The sequence below is a fragment of the Mytilus californianus genome, unplaced genomic scaffold (genome assembly GCF_021869535.1).
Source record: "Mytilus californianus isolate M0D057914Y unplaced genomic scaffold, xbMytCali1.0.p SCAF_2, whole genome shotgun sequence".
Classification (NCBI taxonomy): domain Eukaryota; kingdom Metazoa; phylum Mollusca; class Bivalvia; order Mytilida; family Mytilidae; genus Mytilus; species Mytilus californianus.
This window is the reverse complement of record NW_026262668.1, coordinates 138,307,539-138,329,163: the sequence shown is the minus strand read 5'-3', so window position 1 is coordinate 138,329,163 and position 21,625 is coordinate 138,307,539. Positions and strand designations below refer to the sequence as shown.

At 33.5% G+C, this 21,625-nt stretch overlaps 1 protein-coding gene across 4 annotated transcripts in view; it reads right to left on the bottom strand.

Annotated features, from left to right (window-relative positions):
- LOC127731212 (trace amine-associated receptor 1-like) overlaps window positions 1-21,625 on the bottom strand; it is a 51,030-nt gene that overhangs the window by 11,983 nt on the left and 17,422 nt on the right. For 2 of the 4 annotated variants that reach the window (XM_052240168.1, XM_052240170.1), the window contains 3 exons: window positions 16,274-17,188; window positions 14,575-14,695; window positions 12,195-13,135 (listed from right to left, as the gene is read on the bottom strand). In XM_052240168.1, the coding sequence (XP_052096128.1) occupies window positions 13,038-13,135; window positions 14,575-14,695; window positions 16,274-17,161 (1,107 nt within the window). In that variant the 5' untranslated portion in view covers window positions 17,162-17,188 and the 3' untranslated portion in view covers window positions 12,195-13,037. The other 2 variants (XM_052240169.1, XR_007995559.1) reach the window with 2 other exon arrangements.

Here is a 21,625-nt window from a genome sequence, read left to right as displayed (position 1 = left end):
ACTAGCTAGCTACATGTATAATTTATAATTTGTCTAATAGTTTAACTTATACAGTTCGAATTATTCGACCTAATCTGTATCGATAATCCTTTCCTCCTGCTACTTCTCAGTCTCTGGAACAATTTTACATAGCTATACGAAATTTAAGTTATGGCCATACCATTAAAAAGTCTTGGCGGTTTCGATAGAATCATAATACATGTATACATTTGATTTACATTTCAAGTTTTGGATGTTTTTTTTTTAAGGAAGATTTTGACCAATATATATATCATACGTATTGTTTGTCATAAAAATAGATATGTTTTGAAGCAGATTTGTGCAAAATCCAAATTTTGTGATACACTCCATGACAGGCTTCAGATGTTTATTTTTGTCCATCAGTTGCAAAATAGGTGTAGATGAAAGGAACGAGTAATATTTTCCATTTACTTCCTTACCAGGACAGACAATTAGCATACATTTTACAATATATTTGACCGGATATTATTGGAGTTATCTCCCTAAACATAAGTTTTTACAATGCATTCGATAGAACTTTTATCTCACCTTGTAAGAATTATATCAAAACATCCTTTTATATCCTAAATAAAGGCAACAGTAGTATACTGGTGTTCAATAGTCATTAATCGATTGAGAGGAAATAAATCCGGGTTACAAACTAAAACCGTGGGAAACACATTAACTATAAGAGAAAAACATAGGAACAACAGGAACACTGAAGTGCAACAAAAACAAACGCCAACATACATAGAAGAGAACTATTTGATAACAACTGCCATATTCCTGACTTGGTACAGGACATTTAAAAAAAATGGTTGGTTGAACTTGGTTTAATGGCTAGCCAAACCTCCCAAAGCTAAATAAGATATAAAAAATTTCATTTGTAGGCTTTCCACCAATAAATCGCATTTTGCATGTTTCAATGTTTCATTGACTGGTATTTGAATATTTCAATTTATTCAGTATACATCTTGGGAAATATTGACATAAAATCTTTATTTGTATTACGTTAGACAAATTTATCGGTTTCCTGTTTTCAGAGATTTGATGATTAAATTTTTTTACCACACAAAACTTTTTTTCTCAATAGTTACTTCTGGTTATGAAACTTTGTCAGTTTCCGTAAAAATTCATGTTTTAAATAGAGTTACATTTGACAAATTTTCCGTTTTCTTATTTTCGGAGATTGAATGATAAAATCTTAGTTTTTCCCACAAAATACTTATTTCCTGTCACGTGGGTCAGTTAAATTCCTTATACAATCATATTTATGATATTTCAAACAGAGAAATATTGTAATAAATTATGTTGCTTCATGAATAACACAATCTAACTAAAATCAAATCCCGGCACTCGCTCTTTTTTTATGCTTGGTCGCTGAGGGAATAACATAAACACATTATGTAAACGGTGTCCTTTATGAAATGTACCTTCGCGTTCTCGGTGTACTGTGACTTCCATTTTGCAACACCAAATAACAACAGTACTTCAGTTTGGTATGTTTATCTTATTTTGTTTTCTATATTGATTATTCTCTTTTTAATACCATGATGTATTACAGATTGAATTTTGCATACATTAATTGCATATTTACATAAAAAATTACACTATTTAAAAGTACATGTATTTTGGTGTATTAATTGTCGGAACGTTCGATGGCGTTCTAAGATTTTTGACAATTTAGTTGGAAAATATTGTTACAAATGCCAAAACATGAATTAAATCCCCCTTCAAAATCATTTATCTTTGATATTTAACAAACATTATCATTGATATTTTTATATACTTTTACATGGAATGAATATATATAGTAGTCGGTTTAGTTTGCAAGTATGCTGAGACGCATTCATTTCAGTCCAGTGTACAGTGACTTCATGTTTAACAATGAACTGTAATGTAAACCTTAAAATAGTTCCAATTTTGGCCTTTGAGATATTATATGAGGTTGCTCTAAATTTGACCTTTAGTAGTTTTACGAAGAATTTGTATTTTATGACTTTTAGCATTCATTGCACCTCTTTAAGTTTATTCATTTTTTCAAATGTTTGAGTTCACCGTGCATAGGATCAATTCGGTTGTAATTACTGCAATTTGAGGGAATTGGCACAGAAAGATATACTTAAACATACCATAGCTCTCCATAGAAATAAAGAGTTAAGTTGCAAAATAAATTGAATTATCGACAACCACTGGTCATTATGGAAATCGAACTTTAAGTTATGTGAAGTTGAAATATATGAGAAACAGATATTCATAAATATTAATAGAAAAAAACATATGAGAAACAGATATTCATAAATATCAATAGAAAAGTATTTGCAAATGCATCAATTTTGAAATGGCAATCAACAGTTAGTCCAGCTCATAAATTAAAGAAAAAATAAAATATCATCGTCAACAGCTAAACAGAAACTGTTTGAAACTTTTCCAGATTCCGACTATATTTTAAAATATATTAACAAGCTTGATGTCTATAGATCTAAAAATGAAGATGATGGTGATAACGAGGATAATATGCAAAGTATTATCAAACTTTTCCAAGAGGTCATAATTTGAAACTATAAAAAGTTTTTTTCTGAATGATCCAAGGCAAACCTTTCCCACTAAAACAATGTTCGTATTTTCTGTTCTTAGAAGCAGTTAAATTAATAAGTTCACATAATGTAATGCAAATGAGGTATTCGAATGCAATGAAACAAATCTGGAAAATTAGGGGTAAATTGTTCCATGGAAGATTCCTTCGATTTATGTTTTTAGAAAAATCCACTTTTAAATTTTTCAATGGAGCTTCAACACAATTCAACTTTGCTGTGCTATCAAGGTCAACTTTACAAGCCAATCTGTATCAAAGTTATGAAATGAAACCAGGATTAGTTCCGCACAGGCTTGAAAAATTTTCTGTGAATTATAGACTGAATAGTTACAAGATTTTTATAGACGTCTGCAACCTAGTACAAAAGATCGATAAGTAGTTTTCAAGGAGATACTTTACATATGCAAACCCAATACAACCATGTGTGCCTATCCGGAGTTGAGGATATTTGATATTTTGTTAAAGAATGGCTGACAATTTATAAGAATATTCGACTGTTCTATGTCAAAGGAACGACAAAATGTATCCATCGACTAATAGCTACTTCATACAAAGTTTGCGGATAAGGATATTGTAAAGTTAAAATAACAGCAATACGATCACCCTATGAAATGTAAACTGATAGTTGAGGTTGTAATATGTTACTACACACCACGAAGTCTTAGTACACAAAATCGTGAAGGCACAGTACCGTCTAACGGATTATGAACGCGAAGTCACAGTACACTTACAAACTAAACCGACTATGTATATTCATTCCATGTAAAAGTATACAGCAATATTAAGAATTATGCTGGTTTTATATGAAAGATAAATGATTTTGAAGAGGAGTTTAATTCATGCTTTGGTATTTGAAACAATATTTTCTTGCTAAATTATCAAAAACCTTGTAATGCCATTAAACATTCAGACAATACACCCAAATACTTTTAACTTGTTTTGTTATTTTTATGTAAATATGTAATTAATATATGCACAATTCATTCTGTAATACACCATGTGATTAAAAAGTGAAGAATTCATATAGAAAACAAAATAAACATACAAAACTGAATCTACTAATGTTATTTGGTGTTGCAAAATGAGAGTCACAGTACACCGAGAACATGGAGGCACATTTCATAGAGGACACTGTTAACATAGTGTGATAAATATTAAAAGTTTTCAGTGATTTTTTTTTATTACAAAAACGATTATTGTAACCCAAACTCGTTATTTTCACAACTCATGATCAACTTGGTAGACTTTAGTATATCATATATGAGGACATCCTGTCACACACAAAACAAAAAAAAAAAAAAAAAAAAAACTCCAGTATTTTCTGTTGCAATTTTGTTAATTTTCACGCCTTTTCTACATAGATTGACTGGAATATAAGCCATCAGTCACCTATATAAAAAAAGTTTTTTTGCAGGGATAAATAAAAAAAGCAAAATATTTTACAATAAACTGTTGACACATAGGTATGTCTCGTCTTTATGTAAAAGAGGGACGAAAGATATCAGAGGGACAGTCAAACTCACAGATCGAATACAAACTGACAACGCCATGGCCAAAAATAAAAAGACAAACAGACAAATAAAAGTACAGATGACACAACACAGAAAACTAAAGACTAAGCAACACGAACCCCACCAAAAACTGGGGGTGATCTCAGGTGCTCCGGAAGGGTAAGCAGATCCTGCTCCACATGTGGCACCCGTCGTGATGCTTATGTTATTACAAATCTGGTAAATAGTCTAATTCGGTAGGTCACATTCGTGAAAAGGGAAGGGTATTGTAGTTACGACATAAGAAACATATCCGATATCATCTGTGAAACGGTTATTCCATAACGGTCAACCAACTCGTGATGGCGTCCGTAAAATTTACGAAGGGATGATTTCAACTTCACCATTTGGAACTCTTGGTTTAATAGCTTCCTTGTGAGCAGCAATCCTCTATCAAGGAAATCATGATAGGAAATACAAGCCCAGGAATATCGTATCAATTGGGAGATATATATTCCGTATGCAGGCGCTGCTGGAATGTTGCTACATAGAAATGGAAAGTTCACAATTGGGAAGCTGAAATCATCTCTTTTGTCGTAAAGTTTTGTTTTCAACCGACCCTCATTGTCAATTTCTAGATGTAAGTCAAGATATGAGGCAGACTTAACTGTATCTGTAGTATCCTTTATCTCTAGTTCGATAGGATAGATTCGTTCAACATAGTCACCAAATTTTGTATTATTTAGTGAGAGAACATCATCTATATAGCGGAACGTAATGTTAAAGGATATTGCTAACTTCTTATCTTTCTTCCTAAGAAGTTCCTGTATGAAGTCAGCCTCATAATAATAAAGAAACAAGTCGGCAAGAAGAGGGCACAATTGGTTCCCATTGGAATTCCGACAGTCTATTGAAAAACACGTCCTCCAAACGTAATAAATATGTTGTCAATCAAGAAATCAAGCATCTTGATAATGTCAGTTTCAGAGAATTTTTTGTTTGAATCAGAGTGATTCTTTACAAAGTAGGATTTATCCATCCCCAAGACAAGATACTTGTATCTACATTCGCCATTCTTTTTAATGAAACAAAGTAATACCAACTCTTTCAATTTGTCTTTTAGTTTGGAATGGGGAATACTTGTGTAAAGTGTAGAAAAGTCAAATGTTGTAATATTATTGCAAGATGAGAGAGTCTTAGATTGTATGTACTCTAAAAGATCTTTGGAATTTTTTAGTATCCACATCTGATTCACGCCACCTCTAGAATAGGCAGTTTCACAATAACTTTGGAGCCCGACTTTGATTGCTGATAAAATAGATGTTAATAATTTAGAAAGAAGTTTCGTGGAGCACTTTGAAGACCCAGCAATATACCGTTGTTTGTAAGGACACTTATGTAGTTTAGGTATCCAATACAGTGATGGAAGATCCAGTTCTTCATCTTTGGTTGAAATTCCAATGTAAACAATGCATGACTGAAGGTGCAGGGCAAAATAATATCCACATATATGCTATATCCTAAAGCTAATACAACTGCATGCCAAATTTCACCGACTTACCATTAGTAGTTCCTCTTAAACTGACCTTATTACAAAGTTTAACATTTGAAGTAAGCAAAAGTGTCAAAGTCAATACACCATGACTGAGCGGGCAGAGCCAAATAATCTCACTGGAATTCTAATGCTAATTCTAATACAAATGCATACCAAATATCAATGATTTTCCATTAGTTGTTCCCCTTTAACTGAACTAATCACAAATTATTGACATCATTGCCGCCAATGCCGGAAACAGCATGCCCAAGTCTCGCCTTCACAATTTCGTTCAGGAGAGACAAAAACGATTACTAGTTGTTAGATTTTACCATTTAGGAACAAGAGTGCACACGCTGAAATGTTTCGCCTACTAATCATTGATATTATAATGATAGTCCTAAATATAAAGCTTTACTACAACTATCACATAAACTTAACATGATCCAAAAAAATGAGGTCAAGGTCATATAAACCAAAAAGAAATACATGTACACCTTACAATCATTCAATACACTAAATATAGTTGACCTATTGCTTATAGTTTCTAAGATACAGACTTAACCAAGAAAACTAAACATTGACCAATGAACCATGAAAATGAGGTCAAGGTCAGATGAACCATGCAAGGCAGACATGTACAGCTTGCAATCCTTCCATACAACAAATATAGTTGACCTTTTGCTTATAGTATTAGAAAAACAGACCAAAACACAAAAACTTAACACTGAGCAATAAACCGTGAAAATGAAGTCAAGGTCAAATAAAACCTGCAATTCTGACATGTACATCATAAAATATTTCCAAACACCAAATATAGTTGACCTATTGCATATATTATTAGAAAAAAAAGATTACAACTCAAAAACTTAACTTTGACCACTGAACCATGAAAATGAGGTCAAGGTCAGAAGACACCTGCCAGCTAGACATGTACACCTTACAATCATTCCATACACCAAATATAGTAGAACTATTGCATACAGTTTAAGAAGAACAGACCAAAACACAAAAACTTAACTATAACCACTAAACCATGAAAATGAGGTCAAGGTCAGATGACACCTACCAGTTGGACATGTACACCTTTCAGTCCTTCCATAAACCTATTGCTTCTAGTATCTGAGATATGGACTTGACCGCCAAAACTTAACCTTGTTCACTGATCCATGAAATGAGGTCGTGGTCAAGTGAAAACTGTCTTCTGACGGGCATGAGGACCTTGCAAGGTACGCACATACCAAATATAGTTATCCTATTACTCATAATAAGAGAGAAATTAACATTACAAAAAATCTTACTTTTTCAAGTAGTCACTGAACCATGAAAATGAGGTCAATGACAATGGACATGTGACAGATGGAAACTTCGTAACATAAGGCATCTATATACAAAGTATGAAGAATCCAGGTCTCCCACCTTCTAAAATATAAAGCTTTTAAGAAGTTAGCTAACGCCGCCGCCGCCGCCGGATCACTATCCCTATGTCGAGCTTTCTGCGACAAAAGTCGCAGGCTTGACAAAAAACTAGCATATGCTGTTGCACATATATGTGCGGTCTTCTTGATTTCTTCAAATGAAACGTGTATAGATATAAGAATATGTGGCATGAGTGCCAATAAGACAACTCTCCATCCAAGTCAAAATTTATAAAAGTAAACCATTATAGGTCAAAGTACGGTCTTCAACACGAACATATAATGTCTGAATAAGGTCCATTTCAACTTGCTAAAAAGACTTAACTTAAGAGGTGTACATCTTTGCTGCATAAGAGTGCTATAAACAGTTTCGTATAAAATACTAGGGGTTGTTCCCCGACTGAAACTAACCATGGACGGAAATCCCTTTTTATTTACATATTTAGTGAAAACAAATCATGTTTTTTTTGGTTAATTAGATTTCAACTAAATCAGGTTGAAAGATCAAAATGATTTCAGGTCTTTCATGTTGAGATTGGGCAACCTTTTTAAAAATTTTCTGGGTAGAAACATTTTATTATGTTAAACAAGTGTGGACACAGACCAGTGTGGATAGTATGATTGGATGTTTGACAGTGTTTTATATGACAAAAGGAGTTCTATGTTTTGTTTTCTATGTATTAACTGTGTTGCACAATGACAACCAACATGAGCATTGGGGGTGTTGTTTATGTAATATTTAGTTTTTTTATGTTCAACACGGGCATGGAAGAGATACTAATTGCATTAATTACCAAATGATTATATTTATGATAGAATATATATGTTCCACATCTTTGATTTTGGATACATTTTGTAGCTAGGAGAGGAACACATAATAGGTTCATTTTTTTCTTAATGTGATTTTTTTGTATGGGAGATGGTATTTGAGAACACGTATTTGCTTACTATTTGTATGGTTCTATTTATATTACTTTGTGGGGGATTGTCAGTATAGTAATGACAATGCCTGACATGATGATTGGGGCTAGATGAGCTAGAAAGTGAATTTCTGTGTTATTTTTTATTAATTCTTTGAAAATATCTCCTCCAAAGCTGGTCAAAGCAAAAAAAAGTTTTGACCAGTATGAAAATGATATCAACAAAAGAACCTTTGTGAGCATGCTTCAAAGACTCATAACTAACTACAGAAGTCATATGATAAAATGTCAAGTGGATATTATGAACATCTACTTAATATGTCTAAATATCTAAAAAGTTTTAGTATTCAATTTGAAAAAGCTATTGCAAAAGTATTCTCTTTTCAGTTTTTTTTTGTTAGATGGATACAAATATAAGTGATACCAATACAGTAAGGCAGTTTTGTTATGGTATGAAAGTGTAGTAATTAACATTTACTGTTAATTCATATTATGTTAAAATAACACTTAAGTTTCATTTCATTATAAATAAAGGCAACAGTAGTTTACCGCTGTTTAATAGTCATAATTCGATTAAAGCAAAAGCAAATCCGGGTAACAAACTAAAACCGAGGAAAACAGATCAACTATAAGAGGAAAACAACGGAACAACAGAAACACTGAACTACAACAAAATCAAACACCAACATACATAGAAACGGAATGTCTGATAACAACTGCCATATTCTTGACTTGGTACAGGATAGTTTAAGAAAAATTGTGGGTTGAACCTGGTTTTATGGCTAGCCAAACCTCCCGCTTATATGGCAATGTTAAATATACCACTAAAATGATAACACTACATGACAGGAATACAGTACACACAAACGCAAGAACATTCAGCACAGAGAAATACATAATAGATAATATAAAAGTACATTACAACATGTAAACCGCAGAATAACAACGGACACATCCCATGAATTTACGACAGCACACCAGGACAACACAAACGAAATATAAACTGCACGTCACATGAGTGGATCAACGTCACAAAAAGTGACGTATTTTTTGTGACGTTTATATTATCACAGGTAATTTGCTAAAAATAAAAAGATTTGTTTTATTTATAGACACGTATAACAACATCAAATTGGGACTGAGTTTGCAATGGTGTTACCCTATGTATTCTCTAACCATGACAAGAATATCAAAATGAAATTGTGTTTGCAATGGTATTATCATTTGTATTTTCCAACCATGTCGGTTCCTCTCCCAAATCAAAACTGTATAAACAAATAAATACTGTGGATATAGTTGCTTTAAACTCAAAATCATACAAACGAAGCAGCTGATTTTATATCTTAACCTCTAAATTACATACACATAGTAAACAAAAAATAAAACAACTGTAATATAAGGCAAGATCATGTAAAACCAAACAGCGAACACACATGAAAACAAACAACACAAAACAAGAACCATGTAGACGAGTAACTCTACTATACTGACAAATAAGACATGTGTAAAATGTACCGAAAATACAGAATTCAAACCAGAAACGAAATAAACAGACAACAACTGAGCACAAAATGACCCACCGGACCCACACGTATAAGAAAGTAACAACAAAATACCCGAAAGCGGGATATATAAATACCGAACCACGTCGTTTCTAACAGCGAACATAAGACATAACAAAATATCCAACATGACTTACAAAATAAACATCATAACTAAATACATGAATGTTGGATATATAAATACCGAGACACGTCGTATAGCAATGCGAATTCACACTCGGCAAAACAGTCATATTCGGGAATAGGTCACGTTCGATACTAAGCAAACCAGACGACGTAGATGGTAAACCACAATCTAAGACGTGGTAAAAATGTCATGAGTTAGTTTAGATACAGACACATCGTATAAATCAACCAATTCGTGATGGTATCCATACAATTTACGGAGTGTCATTTTTAATCTTTCCTCCTGATAACTCTGTTGGAGCAGTTTCTGCGTAAGGAGCACACTCCTGTATATGAAGTCCGTATAGTGTGAACATGCACGAGCAGAACGTATTAATTGAGATATGTAAACACCATACGACGGGGCAGAGGGTATGTTACTGCTGAGAAATGGGAAATTGATGATTGGGAAGTTGAAATCATCCCGTTTGTCATAGATTTTAGTCTGAAGTCTTTCATCTGTGTCAATATTGAGGAAAAAGATCAAGGTATGAAGCAGTCCTTCTAGTATCAGTAGTATCCTTAATTTCAAGTTCACTGGGATATATGAGATGCAAGTACTGACTAAAATATGGGTTATTCAGTGATAGGACATCATCAATATATCTGAAAGTAAAATTGAAGAATTTCGCAAGGTGCTTTGTCTTTTTGTCTTTTAGACGGTTCTGAATGAATTCTGCTTCATACGAGTACAAAAACAAATAAGCCAGTAGGGGTGCACAATTAGTACCCATTGGAATATATTGTCGATCAAAAAGTCCAGCATTTTAATAATATCATCTTCAGTTTATTTTCTGATAAAATCAGTGTGGTTCTTCACAAAATAAGAATTATTATAACCCAAAACAAGAAATTTATATCTACGATTCCCATTTTTATAGAAAGAGCTCTGTTTAATGAGATGGTGAAGTCGATCTTTCAATTGAGCATGGGGAATAGTAGTGTAAAGTGTAGAAAAATCAAAGGTCTTAATGTTGCTGCAAAATTGCAGAGATTGTGATCTAAGATTTAGCAGTAGATCTTTATTTTAAGAATCCACATCTGACTGACACCACTGGTTGAATATATCTCATCACAATATTTCTGAAGACCATCTTTTACTGTAGAAAGAATACTAGTCAGCACTTTAGAAAGATGTTTAGTCGAACATATTGATGATCCAGCTATGTATAGTTCTTTATAAGGAGTTTTGTGAAGTTTAGGTATCCAGTATAATGACGGTAGATTTTCTTCGTCTTCTTTGATGTTAATAGCAAAAGAAAGAAGGACAGATTTGTGATTTTCTAAAATTTCATCCTTTGTAAATGATGTTAAATAATATGTAGGATTACCAGTTTTACTATTTATTCCAAACTCTTTTGTGAGACATTCCAAATAATAGTTTTTACATATGAAGACAATATTATTGGAGGCTTTATCTGCTAGAACAATGACATTTTTGTCATGAAAAGAGGATAAAGCATCCACAACCTCCGGGTTCTTGAATGGGTTAGAAACTCGTGTGTTCATGGTGAATGCGCTTCTGAATGCATGATCGAAATGCTTAATCCATTCAGACAAAGTGTTTAGTTCTGGAACCTCTGGTTCTCGCTTTACTCATTTTCTGACATAGTCCCCAACTGCATGCATCAGTAACCTGAAGTTCTTTTTCCAGTTGATGGGCTGGGGAAATCTATATTTTGGTCCTTTGGATAACAAAAACAACTCTCTTAGTTGTTCATTGGCTACGATGCCAAGGTCGCCAGTAATAACATGACCAGCTAGACTATAATTGTATTTTGACGATGCACATCCGGAGGTTTAGATTTCACATCTTTGGGGTTAAAGGCCTCTAAAACCATTTTATGGTTGAAAATCTTGGATGCAATAGGCTTGGTGTAAGTATATGAAATTACAGGTGTAATTTTATTTTTGAAGTAATCAGGTATAGTTTTTTGTACAGATTTCTGGTGGAAAATATGGCAAATTCTACATTAAAAAAAATCGTTTTTCCTCATCTTTGGAAGTAGTTGATACGAGTTTGAATAGTCTATGGTTATCAATGTCCATGATTATTGCAACTAATCCATACAAAACAGAATTAGAATCAATAACGGAAGTATTTTGGGTCACTCGAAATAGTAAATAAAGTTTGGATAATTTAGTTCTGATATGGTGAATTCCTAAAGGTTTTTGAACAGACGATAACAGACTATCAATTGTCACGATGTGAACAGCAGGTGGTGCAGAATTTCTGTGACCGTGACTTCTATTTCGTCGAGCAGAAGTGTTAAATAATTGTAATTTACTGACAGTACTACACCTGGGTAATTTACTGACAGTACTACACCTGGGACTGGACAAAATATCTACACCATCAATTTTGTCATTGCATCCATAGGGAATGGCTGTTCCCAACTCCCTAATCCAAAAGTCTTCTCTTTGTAAACGATATGGTGTGCTCAATATAAGGTCATTTATTGAATGATGAATTTTCTCTATAATCCGGACTTTCATTGAAACAATAGAATGGTCAGGCTGATTAAAATGTTTATAGAGAAATTTGTTGTTATGAGGATTATTAACATTAGACCGATGGTCATTTATTCTTAAAATAAGTCTTTGTCGAGTTTCCCCGACATATATATATATACATTGCCCGAATTATAAACCAGAGAAACTTTGGATTCCATTGATACCTAGTTTTATACAATTATCTTCATTAACAAAACCACCACTTAGGGTTCACTTATGCATGGTACCTAATGATATGACGTCATGTGGTTTAGTTTCAGACATATTATTAAACATTAACATTGCCATTTGGCTGTTTGAAGACGAAATAATTTGCGGTCGACATACCTGGACGGCCTGCTACAGACAACAGAAATAGGCTTGTTACACACCATGTTGTAGATAATTTCATTTAAATTTACGACATAACAAGTTTCAGTTGGATAGACAACCGCAGAATCGAAATATTACGGACGACCGGGTGACATTTCTAAAATACGAGTTAGGTACCTTGTGTTATATTAAAGTATATAGGTTATTTTTTTTTCAGAAACAAGTGACCTCATCATTCGTTATCATTTAAAGGATCATATGACTTTAACTTATTATTCGTCAACCACAGTCCAGTAAAACTATCTTGCAAACAGTTGTTGTTTTACTGCATTCTTTATTTCTTAGTAAGTAAGAAATTGTCAAATATTAATAAACCTTCTAGTGCTTCTTTCATTTCTAGGAGTTACATAAATATTTCGATTTACTTTGACATTACGGACAAAGTTGGGTTTTTTTTCTTGAAAAACAAATGGCACTATAAACCCGTTACTTCATTTCATTTGAATATCCCAGGTTTGGTTTCATCTCATTTAACAGTGTCATGATGCTCGTCTTCATTGCATTCTCCGAGATCTATATGTTCTATTGTGTCATCAGGATCATTTACATGATACGAAACGGATTCTAGAAATAAATAGTATATTCATTCATACAAACTGAAATGCCGTTTTACAACAAGTTAATTAAACAAATTTAATGGAAGCGTTAAAAAGACAAGAAGAAGAAAGTCTAACAACTTTCTTTAACTCATATGGCAAAATTTGGGGTAATTTGCTAATTTGCATAGCGGCCATTTTGCCTTATCATGACGACAGCCATTACAATAGGATTATATAAGCCCTTTTAATAAAAATGCCAATATGCAAATACCTATGTCGAATCGGAACAATTTGTTCGCATATAGGTGAATTGTTCATGTTTTTAGGCTTCTGTCCGTGTACAAATGGACATTGTCTACTCTGAAATCTTTCGGCCTTTTTAGTTTAAAAATCGGAAGCGTAACCATTGTGTAATTGTTATATAAGATCAAATACAATGACGTAAAATCGTAAAATAGCAAGATTCAAAACAGAAATACACATGCAAGAAGATATTGTTCATGATTTGTTCGCATATAGGGAAACACCTTGTAGGTTGAATTTTAAAGTAAAATAACTTTTAACTTACCTGCTTTCTTAAGTTTTCGGCCAAATTCTTTTAAAAACATGATGATTTCAACCTTCCCATTTCGTAAAAAGTCAAATTTTAAGCATTTTCCCTTAGAATTACACAGCATTTTTGTAAATATCCGCCAAAGGAAGTTTTTAAATAAACATTAGTTTTAGATACATGACGGAAAAGGACTGAATTATCCGCAAATCTATAATAAATTATATTTTCAATCTTAAGCTAAGGGAAGTAATTTGATCAAAAGGGACAAAGTCACGTGGTGCAAATGATTTAAATAAAGTACCTTTGATTTTGCCATATGTTCCCTCTCAGATGAATTGATGATGACATGTCACTCAATAATCTTTTTTCAATGAGTAGTTATATCTCTTTTACCAGTGTAAACTTAATATTAAACTTTAAAATAGGATCTATGACAAAATCCATGATTTCAAGTTTTTCTAATGTCAACTTCTTATTCTTGAGTATTGATATACTATCCGACATAGAATATGACGTTTACGCATCACAGTTGATACGATATACTAGAACTTTTTCTCACTTTGACAAATTTCGACCTAATTTTTAAACTTTAATACTATTTGCAGCAAGTTTGCTTGAAAGAACGACTGAGATTGTCATTTAAAAAGTTGTATGGTAACTGTCGTTTACTGATCAATACATCATTGCAGTGTCCTGACTTTTGACATTAACTTTGTCATAAACCCCTAATGTCCAAGTATGTCACTTTCTTCTTTTATCAAACCGTAATGTGAATGTTATATAAGGTACTCTAAACAAAGACTATATATCCTTTACGTAGCCCCAACTAATATATTAAACGTTTGTCATACTCATCAATTGATGCGTGTAAAAACTTATCTGTCAGTTATAGTGCACGCATTTTAACTTACTTTTTGATTTTCGACAAGAAAGCTTCAATAAGATGTGTAAGTAACCGTTCTTGAAATCTGGAAACCTGAATGCATATATGACTGGATTGCATGCACTGCTTGAAAATCCAAAACAATAAGCCTGAAATATAATTCGTATTATTTATAAAAGTAAACTTGTTTATATATAATTACCTGCTTAGGCAAAATAGCGTCTATAATGGTTTTTCTTACACAGTTAATTACACAGTTAACACTATAAATGATAAATTTATATTATAATGTATAGTATTGGAATTGGTTTTATCGGCACTTTGTACATTTTTTCCTTTTTTACTGCCTAATATTTGTTAAGATCATGGACAGGACTTGATACTCGAAAATATTAGGCAATGACGTCACGTTTTAGTGTAGCAACGTAGCGTGTTCATGTTCATCCGCGTCTATTTTTCAAAGAAATGCACGCGACTTTATTCATACAATCGAACAACTATCACAACGTTTTGTACGCGTAAAAGTAGTTTTACTAGCTAATTCATATTCTCAACCATAAAAACAATTTTGTAAATACAAAATGCCGATAAAAAGAATAATTTTATTTTTTTATACTGACTTCATCATCTCGAATATCAGTTCGCCCTAGCGGGCTCGATTGGTATTCTTGCTGATAAAGTCAATATAATAACCAAAAATGCCATTATTCTATATTTATCAACGGTTTTATCGTTGTTATTGATCTTTTGCGTGACTTAATTGTATTATTTTAGAAAATTTGTTCTCGCCGTGGCGATACTTTATAGTCGCTGGGTGCGGATGCGCCGTGAAATCCCCACCGACAAGTCAATCAATCCATCCATCCATCAATCAATCAATCAATCTATCAAACATTCAATCAAGCAATTATAAATCATTTAAAATCATCGAAGCAACAGAAAAATCACCAAACGGCAACTTTGACTAATACAGTCCCAACATTAGAGTTAGAATAATTATACACTTCATAAACTGATAACTGATAATCACAATGTCTCAATAACACCAGGTCAGTACATAACCATGGTTACAAGGCAGACTGGTAGTCTTTCAACAGCATCACCAATTATGTACAATGAAAGAGATAGCGGACAAATTTCCCCAATATTGTTTTTTTTACAGGGTCAAAATATCAAAATGGTCCAATCGTACTGGAAATGGAATGTATTTGTTTCGTTCACACATTGATGTCAATATAATTGAATTTTATGCGACTGTCATACAAGTGAGAGGTTAAGCTAACTATAAAACCAGGTTTAATCAACCATTTTCTTCATAAGGAAATGCCTGTACCAAGTCAGGAATGTGAGAGTTGTTTTCCATTCGTTTGATGTGTTTGAACTTTTGATTTTTTCATTTGATGAGGGATTTTGCGTTTTGAAATTTCCTTGGAGTTTGGCATTTTTGTTATTTTACATTTTAATAATTTCTACCATACACTTAAAATATATTTTGAATATCTTAACATATTTTCATAAAATCACAATACTACATGTTGATTTTGAAGAATCGATAAGCTATTCGGATCATAAAGGAAAATAGATCTACCATAGAACTAAATTAAAGCTACCTTAAGTTCAGGAGTTGCAGGGATGGGTGTCAACCCCCTTTTATAAATAGATATGGTTAAGTTAAATATATTGCTTTGGGAACTCCCCATAGTATTCAGTTCAATAATTTTACTTACCAAAGGATTTATGAAAGCTGGAATTGTCTTTCTGTCAATTGTGAAGAATATGAAGTTTGTATAGAACATGTATGGAAGCCAACATATAATAAAACAACTTAATACGATTACTAAGGTATGAATGACAGCCTTTTCATTTACAACATTTGGATCAGAACGGCTCCTTATCTTTGAGTCTAAATTTGTTGACTTGCGTCGAAACACTGCATCCGCCTTTATTATAAAGTATATCCTCGAATACATAATTATCATAATAATGAGAGGTATCACAAAGTTCAACATTAAATTTCCAAAAGATAGTGCAAATGATTTAATATTAAAAATCGGGTACTTTGGTCCACATTGTATAGTTTTAGCTTTGTATACTGCTGCGCTCAGGTACAAAGTAGTGAGGAGAGCAAAAACAATCCCCCATCCCCATGACGCTAAAATCATCGTATAACAGGCGCATTTACCAACTGGAAGTGTATTACATTCGGATAAACGCTTAACGGATAAGTATTTATGGATACTTATATACATCAAACTGTGGACGGATGTGAACAAAAATGTAGCGTTCAGAAAAAGGTTTACATTGCACAGGAAATCTCCCAAATCCCAATGTTCTTGTGTGAGTGTGTAGAGAGACACAGGAGCATCCAATATCCCAGTCATAACATCAGACAATGCAAGATTAAACAAGAACAAATTGGTACTGTTGTGCACGTGGCGCATTTTGCTATCCAACAGAATCACTAACATTACAAGAATGTTTCCTATTATAGAACACAAAATTATCATGATCAACCAAACAGCGAAAAAACTCGTAAGAGCTGGGCCATAATAATCACCCATGTCAGTCATATTGGTTCTATTTAATACTGTAGTTGTGTTCATTAAAAGCACCATTGTATCAACACGCTGAAACAATCACATCTGAAACGAAATAATTCACATATAATTGTAAAACAACTTATGATACATATTTCTTTCCGCATAATGTTAAACATTAAAACTAGAATCACCTTGAAATGTATTCCAATCCAACATTTCCTTCAACTCCTATTAAATTTGTTCTTTTATCTGTTTTGAGTAAAGCGACATTGATTGGTCTTATGCAGACGAAATGAGCGTCGTCTTACCAAATTATAAGCCTGGCATCTTTGATGAAATGTACATAACAGTGTCAGGACCAGTAACAACAGTTTTACTAAACAATTGCAAAATTTACATGAGCTTGACATTCTTTGTTGTAGCACTGCAGTCGAAATTTAGTGGTAAAATATCATCGCCCTTGGAAACAATGACAATGGATCTCTTCACTGTTTGACACGTTCTTTTCAAGTAGGATATTGATAAGTTCACAATACCCCGAAACGTTCTGACAAAAAGAAATAATTAAACAACATGAAATGAAAAGAGAGTTAGCATATAATGTTATCATTTACATCTTAAATGATCGAGTGACTTGAACAATAGGCTATTCGAGTTTTGAGTATAAATGATCAAAATAGTGCTATGGGAACACGTGCGAAACTCACTTTATTTTCCTGTTGACTGTATACTATCTTATTATATTCAAAGATAAAAATGAACCGGTCATTTCATAATGCTACACCTGTATTACAGACCTTAACCCTCAGGGATGAAAATCCCAATCTATCGATTCATCTTGTGCATCATCCCCATACAAATAAAGTTCCTTTGTCGGTGTCTCAAGTCACTAGAGACAGGTTTGTTTTCGCGGTCTTAGATCTTTAGATATCAGTACAGTTGTGATACACGCATAGCAGGAGACGCTTACCCTGTCGACGTACCCGGTCTTGTTTTTTTTTGGTTTTTTTTTTGAGTTATTGTGATTCCCTCAGTTTTTGTTTGTTATTTTGTTTTGTCTCTGCTTAATCGATTTACGAGATTTGAACATTGGTAAACAACTGACGCCTTAATGTATATGTATACAGCTAGACGTGCAAAGTTCAGGAACATTTATCAACAAAATCGATTGATATGCAGCAGATGTTAAACTTTTGAATTTAAGTCAATAGGAAAATTAATCTCACAAATATATATTATTAAAAATTGTTCAATCAAATCAAAAACTCTAATTATGTTATACTTTATTCCACTACAATTTATTTGACTATGTTTCTGATTATTCTGCTTATCCTGGTGCCGTGGTTAGTTAAATAAAATATGTTTGTCGTTATACACTATTTTCTCGTTATCAATGAAAATAAAACAATATGCATTTGCAAGTATATTTCAGCTGACATGGTTCAACCGTTTTTTCCAAAAAATGTACGTTTGTGGTTTCGAAACACCTTTTAATAATATCATAATGGCTACAGATGTAAACACACTTGATTTTGTTACATGTATCATACGAAGAGTTACCTTTCTATTATTTTTTTATACTTCACCAGTTTCCCCACAATATTGGCTTTATACTGAGCTGATGATACCTTTTTGTATATCTAACTAGGTTTTCCGGAGTGGAAAAAAGGCGCTGGGTGGGGTGGAGGGAATAGTTAGAAAAAAATGAAAACAACACGTTTTAAATTTAATGCGTCCGAAGCGATTTTCTGGATTGACCTTCATCGGGAACGCTCAAAGCCGAATATTTGAAAGCCAAGGATGTATAAATCCGAAATTGTTGAAGAGCTATATAATAAAAAATGACCTAAAATAATAGCCAAATCCTTCTAAGGCCAACTTTGCCTGACGGAGTTGAAACCTTAGTTTCTTTATAATTTCAAAATTTATAAACGGGCAAATTTAGAAAGGCTTGTTATTAATCATGGCAATACCGAAGTACTGACTACTAAGCTGATGATACCCTCGGCGACTGATAGTCCACCAGCAGAGGTATCGACCCAGTGCTGTAAAAAAAATGAAAACAACATGTTATAAAGTTTGGTGTTGAAAGCAGATCTTAAGATCTTTATTTAAGAAAATCTGTTCTACTGTGGGCAATTTAGAGTTAAAACATGATGTATAGACACCTGTTGAAGATCTACAAATTTATATTAATCCCAGATCAACAGGTATGCTACAACACCGCAGAGAATCCAAGATACAATGCAGATTATACAATATTCTCCGACATAATAATATTTATAAATCAGGGTTATACTTAATTCAAAATGATAACAATATTTCACCTGTACAATCCGTGACGATATAGAGTTTCTAAATAAGGCACGTTTCAACACACTGCAAACGTCATCGGCAGTGATCACGAGTCACACTGTCCATATACAGCTTTACTCTGGCCTCTTATAAGCATTCAGCGTCGAAGTAGGGATCCAGTTGTTGAATTTCGAGGGCCTTTTGAGCAACGCCTCGTTTCGTCTTCGTCTCAAGACTTTTCCAATTCGACTTACCATTGACTTGACTTTACTGAGTTAAAATTGGTAAAATTGGTAAAAGGATCCATGCAATCCAGAATTCGTAGCAAGACTGATTCGGGTTAGAGATACGAAGGTATCGTTCTTTTTGAATGCATAGCATAGCAAATTTAAGTACTCCATATCGTAACTTTCGTAATCATGCTTCGTCTATCCTCGTTACCGCGCGGGGTTAAATCTTGTTGAAACGTTGAAAACTTCCGTTGTAATTCTGTGTCAAAATTCCAAGAGAGAGGTTACAGATACCAATAGGACATTAAACTCAAAAGTCGAAAACAAACGGACAACGTCATGGCAAAAACTAAAAACAGAAAAAAAACAGTAGTTTACAAAACACAGCATAGAAAACTAAAGACTGAGCAACACGAATCACATCAAAAACCGGAGGTAATCCGCATGTACTCCGGAAGGTAAGCAGATCCGGCTCCAGATGTCGCTCTCGTCGTGTTGCTCATGTAAGTATCCAGTGATAAGTCTAATTCGGAAGGTCACACTAGAGGAAAAAAGGACGGGAATGTGACTACGACAACTTGGACATATCCGTTGTCATCTGTTAAACAGATATTTCATAACAGTTAACCAACTCGTGATGGCGTCAGTACAATATTGAAGGGATGATTTCAACTTCACCACTTGAAACTCTTAATTGGTTTAATAGCATCCTTGTGAGCAGTAACCCTCTATCAAGGAAATCATGATAGGAAATGCTAGCTCTGGAATATCGTATCAACTGGGAGATATATACTCCATATGCAGGCGCTAGAGGCTTGTTGCTACATAGAAATTGAAAGTTCACAATTGGGAAGCTGAAATCATTTGTCGTAAAGTTTTGTTCTCAATCGACCATCATTGTCAATTTCTAGATGTAAGGCAAGATATGAGACAGACTTAACCTTATATGTTGTATCCTTTATCTCAAGTTCAATGGGATTGATGCGTTCAACATAGTCACCAAACACGGAATTATTTATTGAGAGGACACCAAGACGATATGTGTTTGATATGGCTCTTCAGCGAATGAAGATTTTTGCTCGTTTTAGGTAACAAAGTGGTCAATATTTTCTCGTTCCAGCAGCTGTTGGGCGTCTTTGTCCCGGAAACTTTGTACCGTTATTAGGTTCTCAGTTTGATATGTTACTTTCCGGTGCGGAATTATGTCTTTGGGGCAGCTGTTGTTTCTTGTCCTCGAGTTGATCGGATAGGAAACGAAAGCACGAGACGGAAGAAAATATCAAAAGCCAGTTATAAATATGCATACCATTTAACAATTTCATCACGGCGGTATCGGCGAGCTATTTTGTAATTTTGGTTTATCCCAGTACTTGTTTTCCCTCTTTGTTCATCAGTAATCTTGATAAGTCATATTCTTACTGTTTCACCTTCAATTTTCAAAATAGGCATAGACATGCCTCGTTCATGTAACTCTACTTATTCTTTGCTAAGAATCTATCTTTTTGGTATTCAGTCAAATGTTCGCGGCTGTATGTTTTGTTGGTGGGTTGTTGTTTCTCAGTCTTGTGTAGATTTACATGGCATGTGATGAATACAGTTAGACGATTACCCGGTCTCGCTCCTTTTAGAGTTGAAACAATTCCCTCAGTTTTTGTTTGTTACCATCATTTGTCTCTTTTTAATCGCTTTGCAAGATTTCAATTGAACATAGGTAAGCTAATTAGCCTGCATTTACAGCAAGGAACAACTTAACATGACAGTGAAAGCCCAGTATGACTCGTGATAATTTTCGGTGACGTCAGCACATCTAATATCCTACTATTTATACCTAGGGCAATAAACGATACTTTTTGCAGCATCTTACTACTTTGCATTCATCAATAAATTTATGCTATCTCTATATTTTCGAAATAAAATATGATCATAATACCTATTTTGCACCGTAGTCGCCTTGTATGCCACTCAATTAGCACATTGATATTATACAATTATAGCCTTTGTAAGAGGTTGATAC